This window comes from Micromesistius poutassou (assembly GCF_964030765.1).
Source record: "Micromesistius poutassou genome assembly, chromosome: 10".
NCBI classification, from domain to species: domain Eukaryota; kingdom Metazoa; phylum Chordata; class Actinopteri; order Gadiformes; family Gadidae; genus Micromesistius; species Micromesistius poutassou.
The window spans coordinates 2,146,393-2,160,004 of record NC_140280.1 but is presented as its reverse complement, the minus strand read 5'-3'; the positions used below and the strand labels follow the sequence as shown (position 1 = coordinate 2,160,004).

Sequence of the window (13,612 nt, the reverse complement as noted above, 5' to 3'; positions counted from 1 at the left end):
CTCATTCATTTGGGTGGATGTGAATGAATGACAAGGCTGTAGGAGGCTGTAATCAGTGAGCACTCTCTCCCTGTCATGTCCAGTGTTTACCTGCTCACACACACACACACAGAGACTCAACAAAGAGAAGCATGGGGGAATGGATGCAGCTCTTGAGTCAGCCTCACACACGCACACGCACACACACACACATATACACACAATGTACGCACAAAACACACACACACACACACACAGACAGACCTTAACACACAGAAACATTATGCACAATTATACAGGCATGCAAACGCACACACACACACACACACACACAAAACAATAAATGCAGGTGCAAGTACATATATAAATGTGGACACGCTCACACACACACACACAAACACACTCTCTCTCTCACACACACACACACACACACACACACACACACACACACACACACACACACACACACACACACACACACACACACACACACACACACACACACACACACACACACACACACACACACACACAGAATGGTTGGACGGGTTTTGACCTCCACCTGAGGCGACCACCACTGGCTCTCCAACAAAATGCTGGGTTCATAACCCTTCTCCTCCACCTTTGCCTTCTCCTCCAACTTTCCCTCCTCCTCTCCTCCATCCTCCTCCTTGCTTCACTCCATCATCCTCCCCAAAGCTCACGCACACACGCACACACATACGCGCACATGCATGCCCGCAGACACGCACACACAACCACACACATGCGCGCTGGGCTGGTTGGCTTGGCCTGAAGCCTTGGCTGGAGGAGAAGAGCGATGTCTAGAGCCTCTGTCAAGCCCACACTACTGATTACTGACGTCACTTACCAACACCGATATAGTCATCCCAGGTCTCACACAGCTAAGCAAAGATTGAAGCAATCTGCAGAACCACAAACTCTCAATTTCTACTTCTTCCCCGGGCATTTTTCGAGGTGAGTTTTACAGGCGAGCTGAATTAGCAGAAAAGCTCGACAGGGAGAGAGCAATTGTTTTGAGCAACAGCCATTTAATTCCCCAGACTAAGTAGCTTGAAATACAACACAGAGGGCTGCACTTCCAGCCACATGTTTTATTACGTACTTTTGAACACATGTTTGTATGCTCCTACACAAACCGGTTCATAACTGCAACACGTAGCATTGGTCTCACATAACACACTTTATCTCTGCCTTGACCTCTGCTGTCGGGAGCCATGTGGAATATGGGGTCAAAGGCGAACCCCACAACATCTGGGTTTAAATACAGCTGTGGCCAGTAGACACTATAGTGACTTAGGGCCCATTCTTTTTCTGCAGCTTGTGGCTCTCCATTCCATCCACCGGCCCGTCATCCCGACAGTAGAAAGGTACTGCTGCAGCAAAAATGCGCTGCGAAGAAATGTTTAATAAATAAAACTGCTGGTAAAATAAAATGCTTATTTATTTTTTTTTACTTTGCCTTTATTTTCTATCTATTTTACTTTTTTTTTTTGCTTATCTATTATTTTCTTTTATTGTATGACAATGTTTATACGTGAAGCACTTTGAGTCTGCCTTGTGTATGAAAAGTGCTATATAAATAAAGTTGCCTTGCCTTGGTGGACCACATCACTGACTATATATGAGGGACCCAACGTCGAAAAAACAGGAACTCAGGATTATTAGGGTTTTAATTTGGATCCATATCATACAAAATCATTTGTTGGAAAAGAAATTACAAAAAAAACGTAGCTGAGAAGAAAATAAATGAAAGATCAATTTAAAAACATACCAGTGGACTGATGGACACCGAATGGACAGATTGCCTTAACATTACCATCACGACCACACAAATAGCCTGGAGGCCATGTTGAGTCTGTGGCTCCTTGAAGAGCTGAGGATGACGGTCGGTTGTGTGGTGGAGAACCACGGCTGAAGGGGAACGAGATCCAGCTCATGGTCGGCATTAAGCAGTCCCTCAGAGGCTGAACTTGAAGACAAGTATGAAGAGGAGCTGATGATGACAGTAGTGGCACTGAAACACAGCCGGAGGGATAAAAGACCCTGGTCACCATTAAGTGGTCCCCCAGTCTCCAGACACACATCCAAGAATACTGTTAGAAACATTTCCTTTGACAATCTTCATACACTTCTCTACACAGCCGTTTGATATTGTAAGGGAGTGGGGGGGAAAAAAGAAAGTATGAATTGTATTATTAGCGTGTTACACTATAGCAATGTTAACATCAAAGCACACATGAGTGATATGTTAATACTTTTGAAATTATAGCAAAACTCCCAACGTTAGATGACCCAACAGAAGGAAAGCTAATTGTTTTTTTGTTTTTTTAATTGAACTACCACACCGTTGATTGCTCACACTCCTACGGCTGTGTGCGTTCTCCCGTCCACCGCGTGATCCAAGAAAAGGACAACACCACGGCTGAGAAATGGCCGATCAATTATTAACATCAAGACAACAAAATCAAAGAGTGTTTTGAATAATTGATAGTAATAGTTGAATAATTCAACTAATACTATCAATTATTCAAAACAATTCAACTTGAATTGTCAAGATGAAAGGCTTACCTTACCCTTGAGGGTGAACCAGGGAGTTGAACTGCAGTCATGAAGCCATCTGGAAGGAATGCGGAGTCGCAATTATCGGCGGCAGCACCGTGGATCACGACCAAGAGAGAGCCTATACAGGCCTATTCCCCCCGTGAACCACATTGCGCCATTATATAATGGATACCGTTTTTGGACGCAATTTCTGGAGAAACAGGGTAAAATAATCGATTTAATCTGTATCCACACAACGTTCGCCTTCTTGGATTGACAGTCAAAGGATCCCCAGGCATGCCATTATGAAATGTATTTAAAAAACAAAACAATTAACAATTAAATTCTGAATTAGGCCTATTATAAAAAAAATGGTCTGTCTGTACACACACACACACACAGGAACCGAGTAACCAGGAACCCTACTTTCCTCTTATGCAGACAGTACCCCCTAGTGGACAGTATGACGCCAGTACAACTCCCTTGAGTCATCATTAGTTCAGAGACATGCAAGGCCCGCAGTTTACTGTGTTCTGTTAAGGAATAGCAATTATATTTATTTACCCTATTCAAGACCAGCATCAGGGGGCAGAACCCTAGCTTTAAGACCTTTTCTTTGGATAACAGAACCTAGTTAATATTAAAATTACCCGCGCAACGAGGTCAGTTGAAATCCACAGGCGAGCGCAAGAGGGCTCTTATTTACATTCCACTTGTTCGTCCTGCTTCATCTCCATATAAATTGTTGTGATGGGCAATCATTGTAATTTATGTTTGTGTCTCCGCTTTTCCGCATGTTTAATAAACTAGTGGAGTCTTATCTTCACTCGATAGTCTGATGTTCTGTTGCCCTCCGCTTCTGAGAGTGCCCGCTGGCCGTGGCCTGGCGCAGAGCTACTGATCTAGAGCCTTCTGACCAATCAGGAGCTAAAGGATTCTTATCAAGGCTGAGTGCTCTGGAGCGTTATAAAAACTAAAGAAAATATTTTGATGAAAGCTTTTTAACATCAAGTAGGCCTAAGCATGTGTGTGTATTTCAGAACGCTTGTTAACTTGTTTCTGTGTGTGTGTGTGTGTGTGTGTGTGTGTGTGTGTGTGTGTGTGTGTGTGTGTGTGTGTGTGTGTGTGTGTGTGTGTCCCTGTGTCCCTGTGGCGGTCTAGTGAAAAGCAGTAGAAGGACTTCATGCAGACCTGGCTGTGTTGCAGAGCAGTCCTTTGATTCCACATGAGAGAAGCTTCTGTACTTTGTTCAATATTTCATCATCTCCCTCTCGTTCTCTTCGTCGTTTGCTGGAAGAAACGGCGAAGGTGAAACAGGCTAAATATGCTAAATATTAAAATGCATTTCATGCAGGGATATTTTTGTAACAATTTCATGTTGTAGAATTTTTCTCTCCGAGATCATGTTTGATTGAATAGATTATATTGTGGAGTGTGTGTGTGGATGATATCTGGTTTAAGCAGCCTCACCTCGCCCTGAGGCAGACTGATTAGAACCTGGGGATGGGTGAGGTTGTACATCTGTTGTGTATTGAGCAATCAGAGTGCAAGTGTTAACCCAGCCATCACCACACGCCCTCAGGGAGATCTACTGCATGGCATCACAGAGCACCAGCTCATGTATCATTATCCATCGACCTCTACAATAAACTGTTTTTCTCAACACCACCACCCTGGGTCTTTGTCTGGAGGAGCCCAGTAAAAGTCACCCAGGTGGAGTGTGCCAGCCACCTAGGGGGGCGTGCAGCCTGGACCGTGCTACTCGTATGCTATTATTATTTTTTCTGAATCTGTGTGGGGGAGTGCAGGGGCTTGAACCAGAAGGTTGCTGGTTTGACTCCTCTCCATTGTCAAGCTGAGCTTGAGCGAAACACTTAACCCCTCACCAGTGAGTGTGTGTGTGTGTGTGTGAACAGTACAGAGCCGGTGGCCTTGTTGTTGTTAAGGTCCTTGAGTGCAGGAAAGGCGATAGTGAAATGTGTTTGTCCCATTTGACATAATGGAGGAGAATTCAGTAGACGCCAAAGCCCACATTTTATTTTCCTACGACATGTGGATTTAGGTATTTTATATTCCATTCTGGTTTAAGGGCCAAACTAGCAAGTACGACAAAATGGAAAAAATACAATTATCTTTTCTGTTTTCTTGGAATTCTGCCATTGGGAAAAAAAAAAAAAAAGTACAAGCATCCACTATTCACTGTGAGGTTGGTAAGCCTGTAGCAAAATATAATATAAAGAATAATTAAAAGATTTAAGTGAGTGACAGGGGAGGACTAGGTGTATGGAGAGGTGTTGGTCTAAGAGGCTGGGGGGGGGGGGGGGGGCGTACAGCCACAGTGCAGGCGCACCGGAAACAATCAAGGCGTGATTATGCATTATGAAAGACTGAGGGTTATAATTAGCATATTGTAGCGCCAAAGGATAATGTGTGTTTATACGTGTTAATATTGACGGGCAAGGCGGTGGATGTGGGGGAACCCCCCCCCCGCTCCACCCCACTAAGTGTGCTCTCGTGCTCCCGGGATGGTGAACATTAAAAATGCAGGACATATTGTAATGCAACTCTGTTAATTAGGTCCCTTACGCTAATGAAGCGGAGAAAAGAAAAAGAGAGAGAGGGAGATGGTGAATAATATTGAGGAACGAGGTGCAGCCAAAAAGAAATGCAGTCCAAATCAAACCGAAACATGGAAATGGCTGTACAGACGTACTCTGAATCGAGAAACGAGACAGGGTGATTATAACGCTAGCATATGGGTGCTTCCAACAACACCCGTTGTAATGTGGTGGGTTGATCTGCTCTGCTGGTTAACATCACACTCTGTGGCACAGAAAGCTCAACTGTATATATTCTTTTTGGAGGAGCGAGTTAGCCAAAGCAGTGGGGAGTCTGCTTTTATAATACTAGGGAAATACTTCAAAGCCATCTGAATGTCACCCCCCACCACCCTTCAGCAAGAACTCCTTCCCACCGCTAGCTTCTCCGCCATGACCTGTATCTGTATTCATTTGTGTGTCGCTTCATATAAAAAAAACATCTCCTAAATCAGTGGCTCCCTAACCTTGTGTTCGACGGACTTGCCCCCTAAACAATTGAAGGACGTCTGAAGTCTACCCCTGATTATGAGCTGGTTATTTATGCGAACCACCTTCCAGGATAGGTTTGACGGTCACAGCACGCAAGAAACCAAAAATATATTCCACACCTTCATCTCTGATGAGCTCTCCGTTGAGTATTTGTCGGACAAAGTTTCTGAGTTGCACATAACTTTTTAAAACATCCCCTTATCACACAAAAGAGTTTCATGATGTCTCTCGGCTATTTTTTTTAACCCCCCTGTGGAAACCACACACAAGTACACAGCAATCCTATAGAACCTCTGCTGCAGTGTTGGATGTATTTAAAGCCCCACATTTATTGACTGCACAATCCTGCAGAAAGAGCTTTAGTCAAGGTGCAAATATCTGATTATCCTGGAAGAGAAAGGCTGGCTCACCAATGACTCACCACTCAGTGCTGAGCCAGTAAAATGTACACCTTCAGTGCCATTGTGTTTTATGGCCAGGCATTAGACTGTCCGCCCCAGTAAGCAGAATGTTCATTCCTAAGTGAAAGCTCCTTAACTCAGTTCATGCATTGCAAAATTCACTGTGCCTGTGCTGGAACTTATTAGGAGTGTCTGGGCTGTGATCCTATTCTGGAATATAGTATCTGGGCTGGGAGCCTATACTGGTAAAGAGTATCTGGGCTGGGAGCCTATACTGGTAGCTGGGATCCAATCCATTTTTTGATCTTTATTCTATCCACAATAGTGGGTTATAAATAGTAGTATGGCAATATGTTCTGTTCCCACCTGCCTCCCGTCTGGTTATATGAGCTCTCAACATGCCCAAATTTAAAGTCCAGTTACTTTTATTTTAGATGCACTTCTGTCACTGCTTTGACATCGGGCCTCAAAACTTACGTAAGAACAAACGCATAGAATCAGATTCTTATGCCAAAGAGTTCATCCAAGCAATCCAACAAGTGTTGAGCTAATCCTATCGTAGAACATATGAATATGGTATCAGAGTGTCTATATTGAACATCTCCCACAGCAGTTAACAAGTGTTAATTAGTTCCTGTGGAGTATTTACAAATTCATGCGTTGGGTGAATCATTTTGTTTTTTTGTTTTGCATAGAAAATCTTTGATATGTTTGAGGGTCAAAATCATCCTTATATATATTTGAGATATTCTACATGTTTGTATGTAAAGTGCAGAAAAAGAGTAAGGCATGGTCAGGTCTCAAAATACAATGTCTCTATTGCGTATCTTTTTTAAACAATGCCAAAAAGGGGAACACTGAGAGGTAAACATTTGCTGGGGACGAGAGAGAGGTGGAGAGAGAGAAAGAGAGACAGAGGGAGAGAGCAGGAGACAGATTAGAAAACCCCCCAGAGAAATAAAAATGAACTTAGAAAGGAAAGATAGAAGAAGAGAAGGTAAGGAAAATGAACAGCATTATAAGAGCGCAGGAGAGAGAGAGAGAGAGAGAGAGAGAGAAAGAGAGAGAGAGAGAGAGAGCGAAAGAGAGAGAGAGAGAAAATCAGAGACGGTATGCAACAGATAAAAGGTCAAGAACATCCAGTAAAAAAGAGCAAAATCTGGAACTATAATTTGATCCCCCCCCACTGATGGAAAGCAATGACACAATCCCCGCATCCATATGATCCTAGCATGATCAAGGTCAGTCCGGTCTACTGTCAGCAGTACCACTGGAGTCTGTCTCAAACTAAAAGCCTCCCTGAGCCTTGAGCGATCAAAGCTGATCTACCGTTCCCTTATGAATGGAAAACGTTCCAATTATTTGCCAACAACTCAAAACGGGGGGAAAGAAACGCGAGAACAAAAGAATACCTAAAAGACCAAGTAATCCCTTCTTTGATTGTCCGTCTTCTGACGAGTTCCGACGTCTGGTCGGCATTGAAGTCCACCCACAGTCAGGTCCCCTCCTCCTCCTGTCCCGAGCGTCCCGTCTGCACGGCCCGCAGTCTGTAGTCATCCTCCACCGTCTCCCTGCCCAGGAAGCTCTCTCGCTCCTCCAGCTCTAGCTCCTTCTCCCCCTCCTCCTCCTCCTCCTCCTCCTGCTCCTGGTCCAGCTTCGTTCCGCTCCCGGACGTTCCTTCGCCGCGCTCCCCGTCCTCCATCCTGTCCGCACTCCTCTCCCGCCGCCCCCTGCTGTGCCCCTCCGGCTGCTGGTTCTCGCAGTCCTCTCCGTCCGCGTTCCCAGAATCCCCGGCTTCCTCCGGTAAAGAGTACATGTTGAGAGCGACCCCTGCGGCGCCGCCGCCGCCGCCGGCCGACCCCGCCAGCCGTCGGTGGAACAGGCCGACCTCGCCGGCGTCCCGGGGGAAGCTCTGCCTCTGGCCCTCCTTCACGTCGGCCGCGTCGGAGCTCCCGCCGGGCGGGTCGGTCGGCGCCAGGCCGTTGGGCAGCCCGTTGGTGGCCTCCGTTGAGGGCCGGGGGGCCGCCGTGGCCCCGCCACCGCCCCCACCCCGCTTGAGGATGGCGGCGGTGACGCGGAACAGGTTGAGCTTGCTCTTGGCTTTGCCGCCCGCCGCGGCGGGGGTCACCTTCAGGGCGGCGTTGGGGTAGGCCAGCGCAGACTCCCCGGGGCTGCCCCCGCCGGCCATGGCCCCCGGCGGCAGGGCGGTCTTCCCTGACTTCATCATGCCCATCACCTCGTAGCGGAAGCTGGAGATGTCCTGCTTCAGCTCCTGAGGGAGGGAACACGCAGAGGAAGGATGAGGAACATGTTGTAGACACGTAAACAAATGAAGACCTTTAAGGATGATAAGTTTTGGCATGGAGTCAAGGTGTTATTTCCTGCAAAATAGGTGTCATATTTTATTAGATTTTATTAGATTTAGTTTGCCCTTTGGATGATATTTGGCTTGCATGATAAAAAAACAACTTAATGTTCCCACAAGCAGTTATGTAATAAAATGTTACTCTAAATATATCCTCATATATCACTAAAGCGTAGCCACGTCTAGTGCAAATTCAGGAAACAACAAAAGGTTACCTTGAAGTTCTCCTCCGTCAAGCCTTCCTCTGTCTTGGCATCTCTGATCATGGCGGCCACGTAGCGCTTCACCAAGTTCCTCAGAACCTCCTACATCACCAAACACACGCACAATAAACCTCTCCTCGGTCAGCGATGAAGTCAACTTGGACCCAGCAGTCTTACTGTGTTACAGAAGAACTTCTGGGGGGAGACGGCTCAGAGCCCGTGCTGGGATACCAAACTGTTTCCTGTTTGATTACAGAGATCTTCTACTGACGAAGACTTAATCATGTGAGTAAAGTGCTTTTAGAAGTTTTTTTATATGAGTATTTTTTTACAGTGGCCAGTCTACACTATGCTGATTCTAAACTTTTCCAGACGCTTTTTAAACTAGTGCAGGCTGTGTTAGCGGTTTCCCAATAATGCGCTTTCAGATCCACGCGTACAGCGACGTGATTTTTGCTCTTCAAATATGTAGAGAAATCTTAATATTAAACGAGAAAGGAAATGAAACCCAGATTGAGATCGACATCATATTCTTAAAATTATGAATATAAACTCGAATTACACTTCAGACGAATGGCTTCAGCAGTGAATGAAGAAACACCACCCCGACATAGGGATTATCGTTTTCCTGAAAGGCACCCAGTTAGTTCATGACATGAATCCAAGTTCACCCACACACACACACACACACACACACACACACACACACCCCCGAGGGGAGCCGAGGTTCACCTGGTACTGGTGGTTGATCCTCAGGTTCTCCGCCGCCCGTCTCTGTGAACGGGAGGGGGGGGGGGGGGGGGGGGCGACGAGGACACACAGACACACAGAAAGAGCGAGAGAAACGTGAGAAATTGAACTAATTAAATTAGGCAGAGCAGGCTGTAGAGTAACACAGCCGGGATTAGCAACGCTCCCTCAGTGAGACATGCTGAGGAGGAGGAGGAGGAGGAGGAGGAGGAGGAGGAGGAGGAGGCCAGCTGTGAGCGGTGGGGACGTGGCCGTGCAGGGGGGGGGGGGCTAAGCGGAGCCCACACTGCAGCACAACGCTCTTCCACTTACCCCAGCGAGGGTCTGCTCAGTGATGATCCGTTTGGTCTCCCTCCTGAGTTCCTTAGTTCCTCAACATCGTTCATATAAGTACATTTGGGTTTTCTTTTATGTTGTTATCACTACAAAATAATAGATTCATGCTTTGTAGTACTTGGTATTGTAACAATGTTTGATGATTATTGATTATGGATTATTGATTAGACAGAACAATATTGATCTAATGAAAATGAATAGGATGAGGGATCAGGGAATGTTAGAACTTCTTATTGATATTACTCCACAGTCATGGTACCAGTGGTAGAGTAGTTGAAACAGCAGTAGCACCAGATGTAATAGAAGCTATAGTGGTCGTACCAGTAGTAGTATAGTACTAGTAGTATAGTACTAGTAGTAGTAGGCCACTAAAAGCAGCAGTGGCAGTACTCACCCCCAGGGTCCCGAAGGTCTTGGGCCGTTGGGAGCGGGTCCTCTTGCAGACCTGCCTCTTGATCCAGCAGGTGAGGTACCAGGCCGACTTGGGGCTGGGGATGATGTTGAAGGGGGAGGGCAGGGTGCCCCCTTCCTCGAAGTAGCTCATCCACAGCTTGGTCCTGGCGAACTTCCACTCAATGTCTGCATGGTCCTGAAAAACACAATTAAAACCCCCCAGGCCGCGTGTGGCGTAATCTCGTCGTAGCAACAGGTTTTTCATTTTTTTTTAATGGATGTGAGAATGAGGCGAATGTTTACAGAAAGGCTCCCAGGAGTAATATAACGCCGTAGCGCTCCCGTTCTAACAAAAAAAGGGTGTTTGCTGTAGCTTCTGGCCCCTTGCATAACAAGTTTAATATGCAACACATTGAGCCAGACAGAATCTAACTCAAATATTTTTCATTCAAGCTACATCTGTTGTTACAATTGTTTATACAGGCAACCCTGTTACATCCCATAAACATGTCAATCGGTGGATTGCAACACACACACACACACACTGGTTAATCCATATGTCCACGCTGTTCCCATTGAGTCATACGGGTTCCCCCTGTGACTGCTCTACCACTCCTCGGTCTTTATTTTCACTGGCCACTTTGACATTTTTTATTGCTGTAGAGAGGATTACCCCTTGAGATGAAGCATCTCGTTTTCGAGGGGGATCCCCCCCCAACTTTGAACCAGAGAGACAGTGTGATAGATGGTGAATGGTAAACGGTCCTCATTTATATAGCACTTTTATCCAAAGCGCTTTACAGTTTTGACTGACATCCACCCATTCATGCACACATTCACACACCGACGGCGGAGTCGACCACGCAGGGCGACAGCCAGCTGGTCAGGAAGCAATTAGGGTGAGGGCGTCTCGCTCAGGGGACACCACCACGACACTCAGCTCAGGAGGAGGAGGCCGGGGATCGAACCAGCAACCTTGCGGTTACCAGCCAACCCTGCCGCCCCCGATAGATACTGATTCTTTTATAACAGATTAACAATGAGGCAAGTAGGGGTTTGGCAGCTGACTCAGGGAAGCCTGTGGTATGTAGACTGTGGCCATTAGGGGGTTCAAACCAAGAACTATTTAGCTGAGTATCAAACCCAACACCACCCCTGAACTATCCTGCGCATCACTGATCTATGCAGCCGGGTTCAGGGAGGTTATGAGAGGGTGTGTGTGTTGGGTGCGTGTGTGTGTGGGGGGGGGGGGTCTTACGGCGATGTGCTGGTAGGAGTTGTTCATCATGGCGATGAGCATGTTGAGGAGCACCACCAGCGAGATGATGTTGTAGGTGCCGAACATGGTGGCGCCCACGAACTCGGTGAACTGGTGGTCGGCGTCCACGTTGGTGACGTACAGGTTGATCAGGCCGAAGATGGACCAGAACAGAGACTGCAGGGTCTCGAATAGTCTGGGGAGCAAAACGGTGTTTCTGTTGGTCATGTCTAGGTGGATGAGACTGAAGATGGACCAGAACAGAGATTGCAGGTTCTCACACGACTGCAGAGCACGCACACACATGCACACACACATACATGCACACACATGCACACCCACACTTACTTTACTTTACTTACTGAATACTAATACAAAAGACACACACTCACACACACACGTCACCACCACACCTACACACAGACTGACACACTGACTGAGAACAAGAACAAACTGTCACGTTCCTCCCCTTCCCGGTGGTGAGACAGTTCTCAGGGATGATGAAAAAATGTGATCTAAAATGCAACACTCTAAACCAGGGATTCTCAACTGGTGGGCATCCCAGGGCATTTTGAGTGGGAGGCGCAGCATATGCCAGCTTTAATCTTCAGAAAGAATCTTATGTTAATAATACAAAAAAAAAAAAAAGAATGTTTCAATGGCTTTTTGTTTCATTGAAATTATTGCAGGTTTTTTGCTTGCTTCATATCATAGAACAGTACTTGAAGGCCTTGTTGATTACTGCAATATTAGTAAGCGGTGACACATTGTTTATTAGTAGTGAACTCTTTTAAGCGACTTCATGGCCGTCTCCGCCCTACGCCCATGCAGGTTGCAGAAAACACCCAACAGCGCCCCCTGGTGTCACACTTTACAATAGGTAACCGAATACGGCGTAACACAAGCCCGCCAAAATACTGTCCGACACAGTACCGTGTAGCCCGTGGCATAATAAACGTGGGGGGCTGCTGCTCTAAAGGACCCCTCCTCGAACTCCCCCCCTCTCTTCCAGACACTTCCATCCCGCCAACCAAGCCCCCTCCCCCCCCCCCCGGCGGGACTCACGTGGAGAAGGCGTTGTTCTGCTCCACGCAGCGGATGCCCTTACACTTCCCCTCGGCCGCCTTGGTCTCGTAGTAGAAGTACAGCTGGTTCAGCCCGTTGGCGAACGCCAGCAGGACCTGGGCGGGGGCGGGGGGGGAGCAGACGGCGGCGCCGGGTTAGCATCACGCACCGACCGACCGGCGGGCATCGTACCGGCGCCGCCGCGGAGGCCGTGGAGGTGGACTGGTGTCTCCCGGGCGTACCACCGTATTGTATGTGGTACGTCCACTTAAAAATAGTACCTAGCATCGTGTCGCATCTTATCTTTGTTACATACGGGGAATGGGTTAACGATAGCGATATCGCTAACGCTAGCGATAACGTTAGCGATTGTTAGTGCTTGGCACTTCTGTGAACATCCTTACAGTAGTGACAGCGATATATTGTTGTTTCTCTTCTTCTGACAAATACTGACAAGTAGGGATGTGAATAACTCCAATTTTTCATGGTCGAATAATCAGTGGGTGGTTATGAACGAATAATCGATTATTGGATGTGTGCCGACATTCACAAAGGCAGCCATGGATCATCGGCAAGAAATCACTTAATATCTTAAACGCAAAAAAAAAAAACTTTAACAGTGATCAGTGTTTGTGTGGTATGCATATATATTAATATTTATTCTTGTGTATTGTGTATATTGTTTTTCTGTACATGATTAATAATAATAATAAAAAAACTAATAGTGCTACAGAACCAACATTAGTTCCGTCCGTTAATTCTTGTTTATTTGAAAAAATGTTAACGGTCCAAATGATAAAAAAAATCGACTTTGACCCTCGGGAACGAATAATCGAATAATCGAATATTCTGACCCCATCCCTACTAGTGACAAGTACTTATTGTGCGTCGCTTTGGGTAAAAAGCGTCACACACCAAACGCCCCCTGAACGCGACCGTACCAGGCAGTAGATGAAGAGGAACTTGAGGATGTCCAGCAGCATGCGTCCCAGGGAGATCTGCAGCGGGCCCAGGTGGGAGTTGGCCGTGAACAGGGAGATGAGCCGCAGCGAGCTGAAGATGTTGGCGATGGCGAACACGGCCTCCGCCACCAGGGTGGGGTGCCACATCTCCCACAGGTGGCGCGGTTTACACCCGCTGTACTGCGAGGAGGAGACGGGGGGGCGGGGTGGGGGGGGGGGGGGGGGGGTCAGCGTTAGGATGGAACC

General features: G+C 46.9%; 1 protein-coding gene across 1 annotated transcript in view; it reads right to left on the bottom strand.

Annotated features, from left to right (window-relative positions):
* Nucleotides 1–7,529: 7,529 nt before the first annotated feature.
* The window catches only part of LOC311353831 (short transient receptor potential channel 4-like), a gene marked incomplete at both ends in the record, with an annotated part of 22,160 nt that continues 16,077 nt past the window's right edge, over nt 7,530–13,612 (bottom strand). The window contains 7 exons of the mRNA XM_084473641.1: nt 7,530–8,306; nt 8,615–8,704; nt 9,335–9,376; nt 10,083–10,277; nt 11,340–11,535; nt 12,405–12,520; nt 13,346–13,546. Coding sequence (XP_084329767.1) covers nt 7,530–8,306; nt 8,615–8,704; nt 9,335–9,376; nt 10,083–10,277; nt 11,340–11,535; nt 12,405–12,520; nt 13,346–13,546 — 1,617 coding nt within the window. The remainder of the gene's footprint in view (nt 8,307–8,614; nt 8,705–9,334; nt 9,377–10,082; nt 10,278–11,339; nt 11,536–12,404; nt 12,521–13,345; nt 13,547–13,612) is intronic.